Raw genomic sequence first — 13,277 nt, forward strand, 5'->3', positions numbered from 1 at the left:
GAATCTGCAAGAACTTCTTGCAGCTTCCTATGTTTTCTTAAGTTCTAATAACAATAGTAAAGAAATAATAATAATAAAAAAAAAGCATCTTAGTGAGAATCATACTATATGTACTGTATGTATCTAGATTTGACAGTGGTCTTAAAAACAAGGCACATGGGAGCCATGGACAGGAACCTCTATTACAATAATTTCCGTGTCTTGTTTTTAAGATCACTGTCGAATCTAGATACATATAAACAGTTCTACTTGAGTTTTTTTTTTTTTTTTATATATATATATATATATATATATATATATATATATATATACAAGTGTATTTAATAATTTTCAGCATTATACCAACAACAGGAGCAACTAACGCAATGAAATCTAATGGTGGCGCGCTTGGAATATTTACCATTTTTGGTATTTAATGAGTAGTGAGGTAGAGGAAACACCTCACCAGATTTCAGTTTCATCTTAGTTATCCGTCATTTTCACATACGTTCTTGATTATTAGGTCAACGAATAGAACACCATTGGGATTAAGGTTATATATCTATATATATATATATATATATATATATATATATATATATATATATATATATATATATATATATATATATATATATATATATATATATATATATATATATATATATATATATATATATATTTGAAAAGTCTGGGTTAAAATTTATCGTCTTGAGCAACGTCATATTATCTTCTCACAACAAGTGAAATTTGATAATCATAAACATAATGTTCTCTCCCATCGGCAAGCGCTCACTTGTGTGTTCAGCATCATCATTGCACAATAACAACTTTAACAATTTCGATAAAACTTTAATGAAACTACAAGAGACAGGTTAGAATATAGTATAAGTGATAAACTACCTCGCTTAGGCTGTGCACAGATTATTGTCTACATACAAGAAGAAAAAACAATTAAATTCCCAGGAGTAAACGCTGAATATCACTTTAATTTTATCAACAAGTGACCAACGTCGGCAACACGTAGGATTTCATACTTGCTCACAGAGTATGTTTTGGTAATCTTGTTTACTTGCTCCGTTCCTGTTATAAAATATTTCACAGACAAAGGAACATAAGCTGTCAATAAAACTCCATCGATGTTGATAATGCGTAAAATAATTACAAAGCATGGTGGATGGAATAAACTCTTATTTACTTGCTCCATTTTATTGTAACATATCCCACAGACAACGAAACAGTAGTATTTTCTCAATAAAACTGCATATAGCAATTTGGAGGGTAGGTCCAAACTATTTCCGGGAGAAATTTTGAACCGGGAGCGATTTGGTACAGCAAGTCGACAACGGATTGAGACGAGAGCTCAGCCCTTTAAGCGCCAAATGTTGACAGCGTGTAAACGTGATGGTAGGCATGTGTTTGTGCCTTTCTCTGTGTTGCTCGCTCTGGAGATAGAAGAGGGAGTCTCGAATAGAGAGAGCTGAGTTGGTGAAATCATTCCAAACAAATTGTTGGTTTTATATAGGTATTGTCCCCCACCAGACAACATGAACGAGGGTGTCCTGCAGACCCTGGCCCAAAGACTTGGTGTGACGGCTCCAGTCACACACAGGTAGGGTACTTTATCTGTCTCTGTTATCTTAAGCTTTCCATGACGCACGCAGTATTACCTGGCCCATTGCCAACTCGACCAGTGATCAGGTCGGACCACTGCATACTAGCTCTGCCCATTGCATATAAAAAAAAAAAAAAAAAAAATGGTAATTACAATATAATTTCAAGTGCAAAATTTATTTACACGGTACAGTGAGCTGCAGTCAGTTGCTAAAACCAAAAGTAATAAAACAAATGTGCTAAAACATGGAAATTACATTGACTAAAAACATATACTACCTTTAATCAAGTGGACACTGCAGTATGGCAGAAACATGCTCCGAGTAAACTTCTTACGGACCTCTCATCTGCATTGTACTCCTACCACAGCTTAACAAGTTGACCATGATATTTTTGTATTTGGTACGTTGTCTTAATACCTTCCCATTTGAGAGGAGACGCACTTGCAAAGTTACTAGTTTGGCCTCATCACTGAGTAATTTTATGAGCAAGTTAAAGTTGAATTGGGCAGTAGTTGTTCTTTGTGCACCTTATTTATGTAATCTGTAATGCCAACCTTCCAAATCGTTATTTGTTTATTTATTTTTTAAACAGGAAATTCTTAGCTTAACCTAACTTTCCCTAACATAACTGTGAGGCATCACCCCCTGGATCCCTCCATTAAGGACACTAACCCAACTGGGGGAGGGGGATTGCCATCCTCTGGACCCTGACTTCACTAACCTAACCAGGGAGGGCTTTGCTCCCTTAAATTTGCATCTGCTGCACACAGCTATCATTGTGACACTGAGTATCCTTGAGCATGCACCATTCCATACTGAAAACCAATATACTAACACATGCTCTTCACTGTATCCCTCCAAGCAAGCTTCATCAGCATGGACTTGGAATTTGTGATGCAGTGCAAGACTGATCACATCACTGTGACATAACCATGCATGACCCCCATACAAAATACCCACACACACATGTTGTACAGTGAGCATTCATCACCATATGCACATAATTTAGTTGCCCCATGAGGAGCTGTTATTAGTAAGATTATTCAGGAAGAAATTTCATAAATAACTTGCTGAAATACTTATGATGAATCAAGGAATAATGAACTTAGAGACATGTGTAGCATAATTAATAATTATGTATATTAACAATAATTTTATGTTGAGCAGAAAAGCAGAGGAGTTGGTGCGCTTACTTGAGGTACAGGGAGGCAGCCAGCTAGCTCTTACCACCTCTGCACAGACTGTCATTTGCTTAGACTTGGCTGCCTCTGCCACTGGAACCACATTTGATAAGGTAAGACCACACAGGTACAGTGGCAGGGAAATTCGGGTCAGCCAGCATCAGGTTAGGTATCTCCTATGGAATATATGAATTTTGAAGAAGATAAGGTTAATGTGGATCAGGTATGAAGAAAGTGCTATTAAAGGAAGCCATAAGATATAAGTGGTCCTGGAAACATTTGAAATTGATCTCAAAAAAGGAAAAGGAAAGCCCTGTAGTGACAAGACATTGAAGATGGACTGAATTCTTTTTTTGGACATTGTGATCATCAAGGTCTGATTGGTCCTATCAAGGACTTGATCCAAAGATGCTCCTTCTTATGGCTTAACCCTTTAGATGAATTTTCCAATATTTCAAACCATAATTTACAAGCTAACTGTATTCCATATCATATGGTGATTTACTTTGAATCTCACATTTAATTTAGGTATGATAAAAAAAGATATGCAATGCTGTGACATCTTACAGAAATATGAGCCAAAGCTGGATTGCCTGTGGGGCACCTTATAGTTCAGTTAGTAAAGACTTCCAGCCTATTAAATCCAGGTTTGATCCCCAGTCATCTCTATCTCATGTACGAGTATTTATGAGATTAATTCTTCACTGTGTTGTAATGGAGAGCATGGTTCTTTGATTGATCATACTTTAATGATTATATATGATCTAAATTCCATTGAATACAAAACAAAGTATAAACTTTTGTATAAAATAAATATAATAAAATAAAAAATTGTTTCCCAGAAATTGGCTGTGAAGTTGGCCGGACTGACCCGTCCCCAGTATGTGGCTCTGAGTCAAACTGCAGCCCAGCGGCTGAACCTCTCTCCAAAAGTTACTGTGACTGATCTCTGTCGAGCTCATTCTGTCACAGCAGCCAGCCAGTTAGCCCAACAAGTTCTTGCACTGTAGGTGGCCCAGCAGTTAACCTGATATCTGACCTTCATTTAATTAATGCATTTATAGGTACAGGTTTCTTAATGATTATTATTGAATCATCTGATTTCAAACCTGAATAATATAATGATAGAACAAAATGTTTATATTGTTCAGACAGAATATTTGGAAGGATTGTTAAATATAGAAGAGGAGGATGGAACAGTGAGTGTTGCAGTTGGTGGAGGATATAGAATTAATGCATTAGTAGTATGTTGATAAAAGTAAAGTAATTAAATGCTGAGAGAGATAGTGGTGAATGTATGGATGTAAGAATGAATGGAGAATAGTGGGAAGAATGGAATGTTTCAAGTATTTGGGGTCAATAGTTACAGTGGACAGAAGAGTTGAGACAGAGATGAAGTGCAGGATGAAAGAAGCAGGAAAACTCCTTGGTGTATTGGGGAAGATCTATCATAAAACACTAAGTATAAATGTAAAGAGAAGGCTATATAAGGAAAGTGTTGCCCACTGTGCTATATGGTGCTAAAACACGAGACTGGGCAACAGAGAAGAAATGGTTAAATGTAACAAAAAAATAGTATTTGAGGAGTATGCATGAGGAGTAACATGGAAGGACAGAATAAGAAATGAGGAGGTAAGAACTGGTGTTTTGAGAGCATTGGCTGGATGTGCAGGTCAGTGTGTTAAGATGGTTTGAGGATATAAAGAGAATGAAGAACAGAAACCCAGTAAAAGAAATAATGATGTCAGATGTGTGCACTAGAAGGTTAAGAGGAGTGCCTTGTCTGGAGTGGATGAACTGTATGAAGAGAGCACTGAATGAGACAGGAGCAAGCAAGAACAATTGTGAGTGATAGAAATGAATGAAAAGTAACATTGATGAGTGCATAAAAACATGATCTCGTCAACCACTGGGAAGGGGTGTGGGTGTACTTAGCAGGGCCCATTGGCATATGGACCTAGTTAGAATGCAGGACATTCCATAGGAAGTACCCTGCATTTGCTGCAGTCTTAGTATTGAAATAGATGTGGGATAGGGAACAGTCTCACTATGAAGGGGTAGGGGTAAACCAGTGTATGCTGTCTGGCGTTGCCCACAAGATTATCCCTTTCTACTAGGGAGCAGTAAGGCCAAGAGTGTGATTTATGTGTGAGTGAGTGTGGTGCTCCATGTCGGATTGCTGGCCTGGTATATGGATAATGATTTCACATGTTATAATGTTATTTTTTTAAAGAGTTTTGTAATTAATACATGAGGGACTTGGTCCTAGAAGAGTGAAGAAAGCTAGGCATGATTGCATAAATGGCCCTTGTGATCAATGAGGATCTGTTCTACCCCTTCTGAAGAGAATCAGGCTAAAATGTATTCTGATTAAGTTATAGGGATTGTGTGTGTGTGATTTGCCTTAGTCTTGAGAATCATGTGCTGGACTTGTGACCATCTGTATCCCCTCAGAGAGAGCCTAGAGCTTGAGATAACCTGATATATAAGTAAAGCTGAGGCCTTTAACATAACATGCACTCATGCTCAGGGAGGATAGTAACTACTATCATTATTGAAAAAAAGCATTTATCAGATAGTCTGAATTAGTACATAAATCACACCTCACTTCTAAACAACTATAAAATACATATTTAACAGATATGAAGAACAGAACTGCAGTAAGGAAGTGGATCTTGGCCTGCCTGCCTACCCTACAGCTGCTGTTCATGCAGCCTGCAGGTGAGATTGCCAGTCCTGAAATGCATAGTTCCTTTTTTGCAAGTTCTGATTAAGAGATGAAATGGTTCAGGAAATGGTGTATGTTGATCATCCTGCCTTGTTACATGCCAATAATGTAGTTGCATTGTTAGAATTTTATTTATTTATTTAATTATTTATTTTCTTTCCCTGATGACTTGCAGTATATTGAAAGTGAAAGTGGACAAGCAACGACTCTATGAATCTAGTAGAAGCAAACGTAAAGTTTATCAGAAGCTGGTGGAGGTGATGATGACACTGGCCAAGAGTCTTCACTCACAGCAGGTATGACATACATAAACTTAATCACACACATGACACAACATAATTAAAACTGCTTAAAAAGAACCCTTTTGATGTATTAAAAGTAAGATAAGCCATTATCCTTTATATCATTGTTGGATTTGTTTTGCTGTATGAGATGTAGACTGATTCTCACCAGCATTTTGTGTCACTTGTATTTGCGAAGAAGTGATATCATATCATCTGATAACCTATTTTGCAGTGTTTGTGTCTGCTTTGTACATGCTTGCATGAATATGACTGAAAAAGTAAATATGAAATCTTACAACAAGGAGCTAAGTTTAGTTTACTAATTTTTATGGATGCCTCCGCACATGTGATTTTATGCTTTCCAGGCAAGTAAAAGTGGCAGTGGTAAACGCAGCAGGACATTGATGGAGCTTGTGGAGGAAAACCTGAGTCACTCTTCTGAGAAACGGAAGAGGACAGATCACATGGAGGAAGTCAGTGCAGATGATGATTTTGAAGAATGGAAGAGAAAGATACTTATTGCTGCAACTACTCCACAGTAATCAAGATTTATACATACAGAGGTATTGAGATAATGGCAATGTTAACATATCTTAAATGAAGTTTTAAATCATGTTAATTTTTAACTAGGCATATAGGTAATCAGTCATTAGCAGTTACCACCAGGCCCCCATATGATTTTCATGTAATTAGTCTTTACCAATTAGGCCAGTGATTTCTGGATATCCATTTTTTACATTGAGCCTATTTTTCATCTTTGATATTCAGTATCAGTTTTTCACCTGTTTGCTATTAGATGAATAACAACTCAGCCAGATAGACATATGTACATACATACATACCAGGCTGACATCCCTCTGAAGAGAGTCTCATTGTAGGAATGGGAATACAGATGGATCTCTCAGTCCCTTTGTCCTTTTTGTCTTTTATGACATGCATGGAATATATTGCTAGTATTCTTCCAATCTCACCTTATATTGTGCTGCAAGGCATAACACAGGGAAGGATCAAATAAAAGAAGTAATAAAAATGTATTTTAATATATAAAAATGTTTTTTCCCTATAATTGAGCTCACATACTGAAGGCCTGAGTGACAGATTGAGAGCTGCCACAGAGAGGAGTGATCAACTTGAGTATCAGTTTGTACCAAACTCTCCTGGCTCCTAAATCAATGAAATAGAAATTTCATATTGAGGATGACCATCTAACTCCTATAAGCTTTCATGCAAATATTGGCACTAATGCCAAAAATTTACATATTTCATGTATCCTGTTTTTTCATGGTCCATTAAAAATAGCTTTTGTGATTGAGCCACAAATGGTTAACTGATCAATGTGAATACAAAATTACTAAAATTTATTTTAAAAATTAAAGTTGGTCCTTGCAAGCTTCTCAATGAGACAACTCCACATATCCATCCTAACTATTGCACTGTCTTCAACAATGATTCCATTTTATACTGGATTTTCTGTGTTACATGCATTTAGGTAGGTGTTTGTGGATGTACTTTGTGTTGCAAGAAAGTCTTCCAAGTTGATAATATGACACCTCTTCTATATGGTGAAGGTGTCCCATCTAGCGGCGCACAGGGCGAGTCTTGCAAGGGGTGGCAGGAATTTTATGCCGGCTGACTAGAGTGTGGATCAAGTGGTTGGATACACCCACAACGAAAGAGAACAACTGCATTGGGTAGCCACTGAAATATGGATTCACTATTACTAATAGGAACCATTATCATCATTACAACCATGTGTCCTTAACTGAAGGGAAAGATATTCACACATCGGTTCATAAAAGAAACATTACTCATCAAAATGGGGCATATTAAATACTTAAAATACACTTGGGTTTGTGATCCATCTAGAAACTATGTAACTCAACTTTTACCAGTTTCCCTCTCCTACAGTCTATTGAGTCCCAAGGAGATTTACAGCACTAAAGTCATACTAAGATGACCGTATTAGTACCACTTGTAACACATTTATTGTACTCAAATATTACAAAATCATGACTTTGGTTTATGACTGGAATCCTTCACCTTCTGATCCACATTACTCATTTCATTCACTATTGGTTTTAATATATTACACTAATCTCAAGGTAAATGTATATTTTCAATTATCTTCACAACCTGCACCATCATGAATTTCCACTCCCTTCATATTCCAAACAGTAATACAATTTAGTTTAGGTTTAAAAGACTAAAGAAGTATAGGAACAGCTTTAAAGACTGGTTTTCTCTGTAAAGAAGAAATGCTATAAAAAAAAAAAAAGAGGGAGGGGGCATTGCAATAATGGCAGGAAATACAAAACGGGACTTACGTTGCATTAGGAACTGGTTCGGCTTCATTAGCACTGATGATAAAGACAGGGAACAACAGGGAGAAGAAGCATCCACTGAGAAAATAGATGTTGACTTATTATTACACTACTGAGGCTTTGCTTACCAGGATCAAGAAGTGACCAGTTATTTTATTCATTTACACACACACACACACACACACACACACACACACACACACACACACACACACACACACACACCATTACTGAACTTTAAGGTATCATCAAAAGTTGGGTATTAAATCATATCCAGTGGAACCTCAGTTCTCAGACTTGATTCATTCCTGAAGACTGTTCAAAATCCAAAATGTTTGGAAACCAAAACTATTTTCCTCATAGGAATCATTGTAAAATGCATTAATCCATTCCCGGTCACCTGTCTACCTCCAAAATGAAGGTGATCATAACACTTAGACATCTTGCTGCTGGGAAAAAGCTACTGGGAAAATGTAGTTGTGCAGTAGTAATAGCATTGTAGGTCAGTGAGAGAGCCATAAGTGATTCGGGATTACTCCTAGCCGAAAAGTTTGTTTACATTGCGGCTCTTCAACAGGATCACATTTACTTTATTTCAAAGATGGAATTACTGTCTTACAGTCTTACCTATTGTGTCTCTCCTTCAAATATATAAAAACAAAGGAACTATTTATAGAAACTAGATATTAGTAATAAATGGCAGCTTTTGCTTAGTCTTTTAGTATTTGAAATTGAGTAACTGTTTGAAAACTGAATTATGGTATGTCAACTGAAGCAATTATGAATTTAAAATTTTTTTCTAAAACGGATTTGTTCGAAAAGGGATGTGTTTGGTAACTGAGGGTCCACTGTAGTAATGATGTAGAAAGTTATGCTTCAAGGGCAAAACAAATGTAATTGTGCATTTTCTTTAAAGAAAGTAAAACAAGTGTGTAAATATCATGTTTTGAACCTACGAACTTACACCATCTCAGCCCCTTGTTTCTGGACTTCCATTACATTAGAACATAATTCATCTATCTGACAAGAAATCACCTTAAGAACAATAATAATGTCTCTAGAATGTCATAAATTACAAGAAAGATATTCATATAGGTATATTATAATTACAATTTTGAAGTTCATGGTCAAACATTATATTCCGTCTATTTATCATACACATTTAGTTATTTGGGTACAGAGTTTGTCATGAACGTATTTCAAGCCTTACCTGAGGTATATTGAAGAAGGGTACATTGTGATGGCAGCCAGAGGGAAGCCAAACCCAATGAAGTACGGCCAGTTGGCCTCAATGTAGCTGTCCAGGCAATTGGAATACAGTGTATCAACATTGTGGGGAGAGGGGGGAATAAAAAGAGAAAAAATCAATCATTATACAATAGCCATTTCTAAAACACTAGAATATCATAATGTATGAACATAATGTCATGCAAAAGAAACTAGACATCAGAACATTAAAAATCCAATGAAATATCTAATTTTAAAAATTTTACTATTCTTAGCTGTTAAAGATCAGGCATTCTTTCCTTGATATATTATATGCATTAATTTATAACAGAAGTTCACTTATCCATACTATGTGTGCATTTGATGCAGAAATAGGCAGTTAAGGAAGCAGTGATACTATTATGGAACGCTGGTTGTATATTTTCATAGCATGGAATCAGAGTGTAGGTGAAGAACCTAGCAGCAGAAACATAAACTGTTGGGCTGCAATGCATTGTGACTTTCCTTCAGACCTTTCAACATCAGCTGGAGCACTGCAGTGTTTTAGCCTCTAATACCTTGCCATTTATTAAATCGTCCTTATCCATACTATCCCCTTTCAGATGCTGACTTTATCCAGTGACCTTATCTGATCCTGTATGCAATACACCACAAATATGAAAGAGAAAAGTTTCCACTGACAACTCTTCTTACTAGAATGGAGACAATAGGCTTCCATCTCACTTATTCTACTGTTTTACACAGTTATATTAAGACTCACTTTGCTGAAATGTTCTATTTTTTTATTAATTTTTTTTTTTTTTTTGTTTTGTTTCTTTTTGTAATTTCATGGTTACTCTTCTTTCCTCCAGCCTCAGTGCAGTTAACTAACAGACTTTATTTCTAAGTATTCTTACACCTATTCTGCCTGTCTTGCAAATGCACAAGTTAACAAGAATCTTCATTCCAACATATATTTCACTGGTAAACAGAAGTTCAAGATGTCAATTTAAGGTACCATTTTTTAAAACAACTCACCTCAACCTTTTGTACAATTCCCAGCCCATGTTGAACCACCTGTATTCAAAGGCATAGAGTGCCTGTAGCATACACAGGTGTAGGCCACTAAGAAATGTGTTCAGACCTGCAATTGGCAGCATCCTCAACAAACTGGCCTGTGGAGAAGCCAATAATGAAAAATATGACCTAGTGATTACGAAAGCTGAAAGAATATATATGAGATGACTATTTGATCAAGTATTCCCCTTATGTCAAATAATAATTTCATACTGATAACAATTACCTGCATCAGGAACAGAAACTGAATGAAGATAGAAATGAAGATATCAGCCACCATCTTACTCAAGCTGCTGATGAGCTGAGGCTGGCCTTGTCGCTGACGGTAGGCACTGTCTGCTATGTCCTGTCAGAGAGAAAATAATTTAATTTTAACCCACACCTCCACATCATCATTATCTAACTTAACTTTTGGATATGACAAAGCAATTAACTTATTAGTAAGTTAACTGATATCTTAACCCTCTCATGCACCAGCAAGTTTCGTAAGTTTTCTTTCTATCACATCTGTTAGCAGGCATTTGTGATCACTCCATGCGGCTTGCAAAACTTTAATTTAAAAGCAATTTTCACAACCCTGTAGCTAAAACCTTTTCCCATAAACATTCTGCACAGTACACATCACCTAAACTGTCTTTTTATGAGCTTTACAATGGTACCATGGTCACTGTGATATGCTAATTAGATCAGAAGAAAATAAAGGAAAACTAAAGCCAGCATTCATCTTGGATTACATGCAGACAGTTTGAGTCAAGGGCTGAAACTGACAACTATCTAACAGTCAGCCTATTCTGAGAATCATCAGCATTGCCAATTCATTACTTTTGTGAAACTTGTGCTCATCTTTGACTCACCAAAAATTAATGCATTTGTACCAGGAACTTTATTTTTAACATATTTAAATAATTTCTTTCATGCACTTGTGCATCATTGCAATTTCACATGAAGACATTTTGACACACATGTGCATCCGGTGTGAGAGGGATAAGATACATTAAATAATTTGCAATTATGTAAACACTGCACTTTTCCTAAATGCCAGAATCTCTCAAGGGCTTTTAATAAAATATGCCTCTATAATTACACAATACTTGCTTTGCTTTTTCAGTCCTTCATATTTATATTTTACATATATTCTCTATATATTACTATACTCATTCTTTACACTTACAAATATAAATAATTTACTGTTCCTATATTATAATACTTTTCTCTTTATTTCAACTACTCACTTCTATATATCTACATTCAGAAGGATACAGACAGTAACAAAGTGGTATTTAACCTTACTTGCACATATCTCTTTTATCACACAAACTTTCTACACCAATACAACAGTTTTTTTTAATATTCTCACCTGGAACCAGATTGTGTTGATGATCCGAGAAAGGATGAAGATAGGTAGCAGCCAGAATAGGTTGAAAAGGGTACTAAGCACAGGTTGCACATGCATCCAAATGGTGCTCTCTCCTCCACTAGCTAGGAAATACCCCATTATCGCACTGAGGCCTGGCAGCAACACATACTCAAAGAAGAGTAGACTCAGGCCAAAGACCAGTCCATTGAGGATGCTACATTGCATGATGCGATATAGCACATTATTTTCATTCTCCCTGTAACAGAAATAATATAACATCAGATCCTTCCACAAGTTGGAGATATCAATAGTAGTCAACTATACCAAAAAAAGAACCAATGAAAGACTAGAGAAAAATAAATAAACAGAATAAAAAGAAAAAAAGTGTGTATGTGTATTTGTATTTCCACCTGTTTATCTTTCAAGGTGTGTTGCAGACCAATTCTGGTCTCATACAATAAGTCAGCATGCATGAGCACAACACACACAAAGGAGGACAGGACTGTTGTCCTTCTATTCTTGCAGGAGTACACACAAATATACTGGAGAGCAGGAGCAGGATCACAAGGTCTTTGCTCCTGTCAGGTTACAGGGTCAAGATTATGTCCCATACCTATCCTCTGTTAGATGAAAAAGGATTAAATCACCTCTACCCAATCAAGCTTCAAACAAAGATTCCATCAGATGTGAGTCAAGCACTATATACATAAAGTGAGTAATTTTTGTTGCCCTTGGCCAGTATCCCTCCAACATAAAAAAAGGCTGAAATCAAGCAGTTATTGTGCAGCTCTACCTGTGAGGCAGTTTCTTTGATTATTTTTCCTTCCAAGACTGATGGTTTCCACTTTTTGAATGTAGATCTGATTTCTATATCAATAGGAAAACAGGCTTGAATTAATATCAAATGAAAACCTAAACAGCCCTTAATTATTTACTACTATACATATTATAACTAAAAACTAATGAAGGTCCAGTGCAATAATAATACATGCTCATAAAATTACAATCTTAAAAGTAAATGCTATAAAAGCATTAGTAAAGTAAAGTGCAACTAAATGTTATATGCTGAAAGTTTTATGCATATTCAAATCAAAGTAGGATCAATGTTACAAACACTACTATAATTCTATGCCACGTCTATCCAAAACCCATATAAACATCCTGTGAAACTCTCACAATTGAAGTTTCACTCTTCTTGAAAACAATATTCCTGCATCACCTCCATTTGTAATGCTTACAGTACACCTTTCAAGAGATATGTCATACATAAGGTAGGCATATGGCAGACCTACTTGTTTTTAAGGAGGAAACTGGCCTTCACCAATAATTTTGTTTATGATTTATAATCTTAGATGTATTAATAAATGAAGAGAGATATGTTCATACTGAAATTAATGTTAAACTATTCATCATGGTAGGAGACTGTTATCTGGTCATACATTTCAATTTCAATAAGATGGTGCTGTCATGTTAATTCTACTTAACTGATGCTGAAGGAATGGCTATGTGGTAACCTAAGTTTAAAAAT

General features: G+C 36.0%; 2 protein-coding genes across 6 annotated transcripts in view; one reads left to right on the top strand and one right to left on the bottom strand.

Annotated features, from left to right (window-relative positions):
- Positions 1-732: 732 nt before the first annotated feature.
- LOC135109859 (origin recognition complex subunit 6-like) lies at positions 733-6,838 on the top strand. Of its 2 annotated transcripts, none has more exons than XM_064021631.1 (7): positions 733-853; positions 1,522-1,591; positions 2,763-2,889; positions 3,619-3,782; positions 5,417-5,497; positions 5,680-5,800; positions 6,154-6,838. In XM_064021631.1, exons 1-7 carry the CDS (start codon positions 748-750, stop codon positions 6,328-6,330), a joined length of 846 nt encoding a protein of 281 aa, XP_063877701.1. In that variant the 5' UTR covers positions 733-747; the 3' UTR covers positions 6,331-6,838. The 2 variants fall into 2 exon arrangements, with proteins under 2 accessions (XP_063877701.1, XP_063877711.1); XM_064021641.1 differs by lacking the exon at positions 733-853 and adding an exon at positions 1,254-1,386.
- LOC135109839 (etoposide-induced protein 2.4 homolog) overlaps positions 6,813-13,277 on the bottom strand; it is a 10,694-nt gene continuing 4,229 nt past the window's right edge. For all 4 annotated transcript variants that reach the window (XM_064021600.1, XM_064021618.1, XM_064021609.1 and 1 more), the window contains exons 3-8: positions 11,750-12,005; positions 10,619-10,738; positions 10,354-10,490; positions 9,320-9,406; positions 8,113-8,187; positions 6,813-7,486 (exon numbers count right to left, since the gene is read on the bottom strand). In XM_064021600.1, coding sequence (XP_063877670.1) covers positions 7,366-7,486; positions 8,113-8,187; positions 9,320-9,406; positions 10,354-10,490; positions 10,619-10,738; positions 11,750-12,005 — 796 coding nt within the window. In that variant the 3' untranslated portion in view covers positions 6,813-7,365. The remainder of the gene's footprint in view (positions 7,487-8,112; positions 8,188-9,319; positions 9,407-10,353; positions 10,491-10,618; positions 10,739-11,749; positions 12,006-13,277) is intronic.

This window comes from Scylla paramamosain, chromosome 2, assembly GCF_035594125.1.
Source record: "Scylla paramamosain isolate STU-SP2022 chromosome 2, ASM3559412v1, whole genome shotgun sequence".
In the NCBI taxonomy this organism is placed as follows: domain Eukaryota; kingdom Metazoa; phylum Arthropoda; class Malacostraca; order Decapoda; family Portunidae; genus Scylla; species Scylla paramamosain.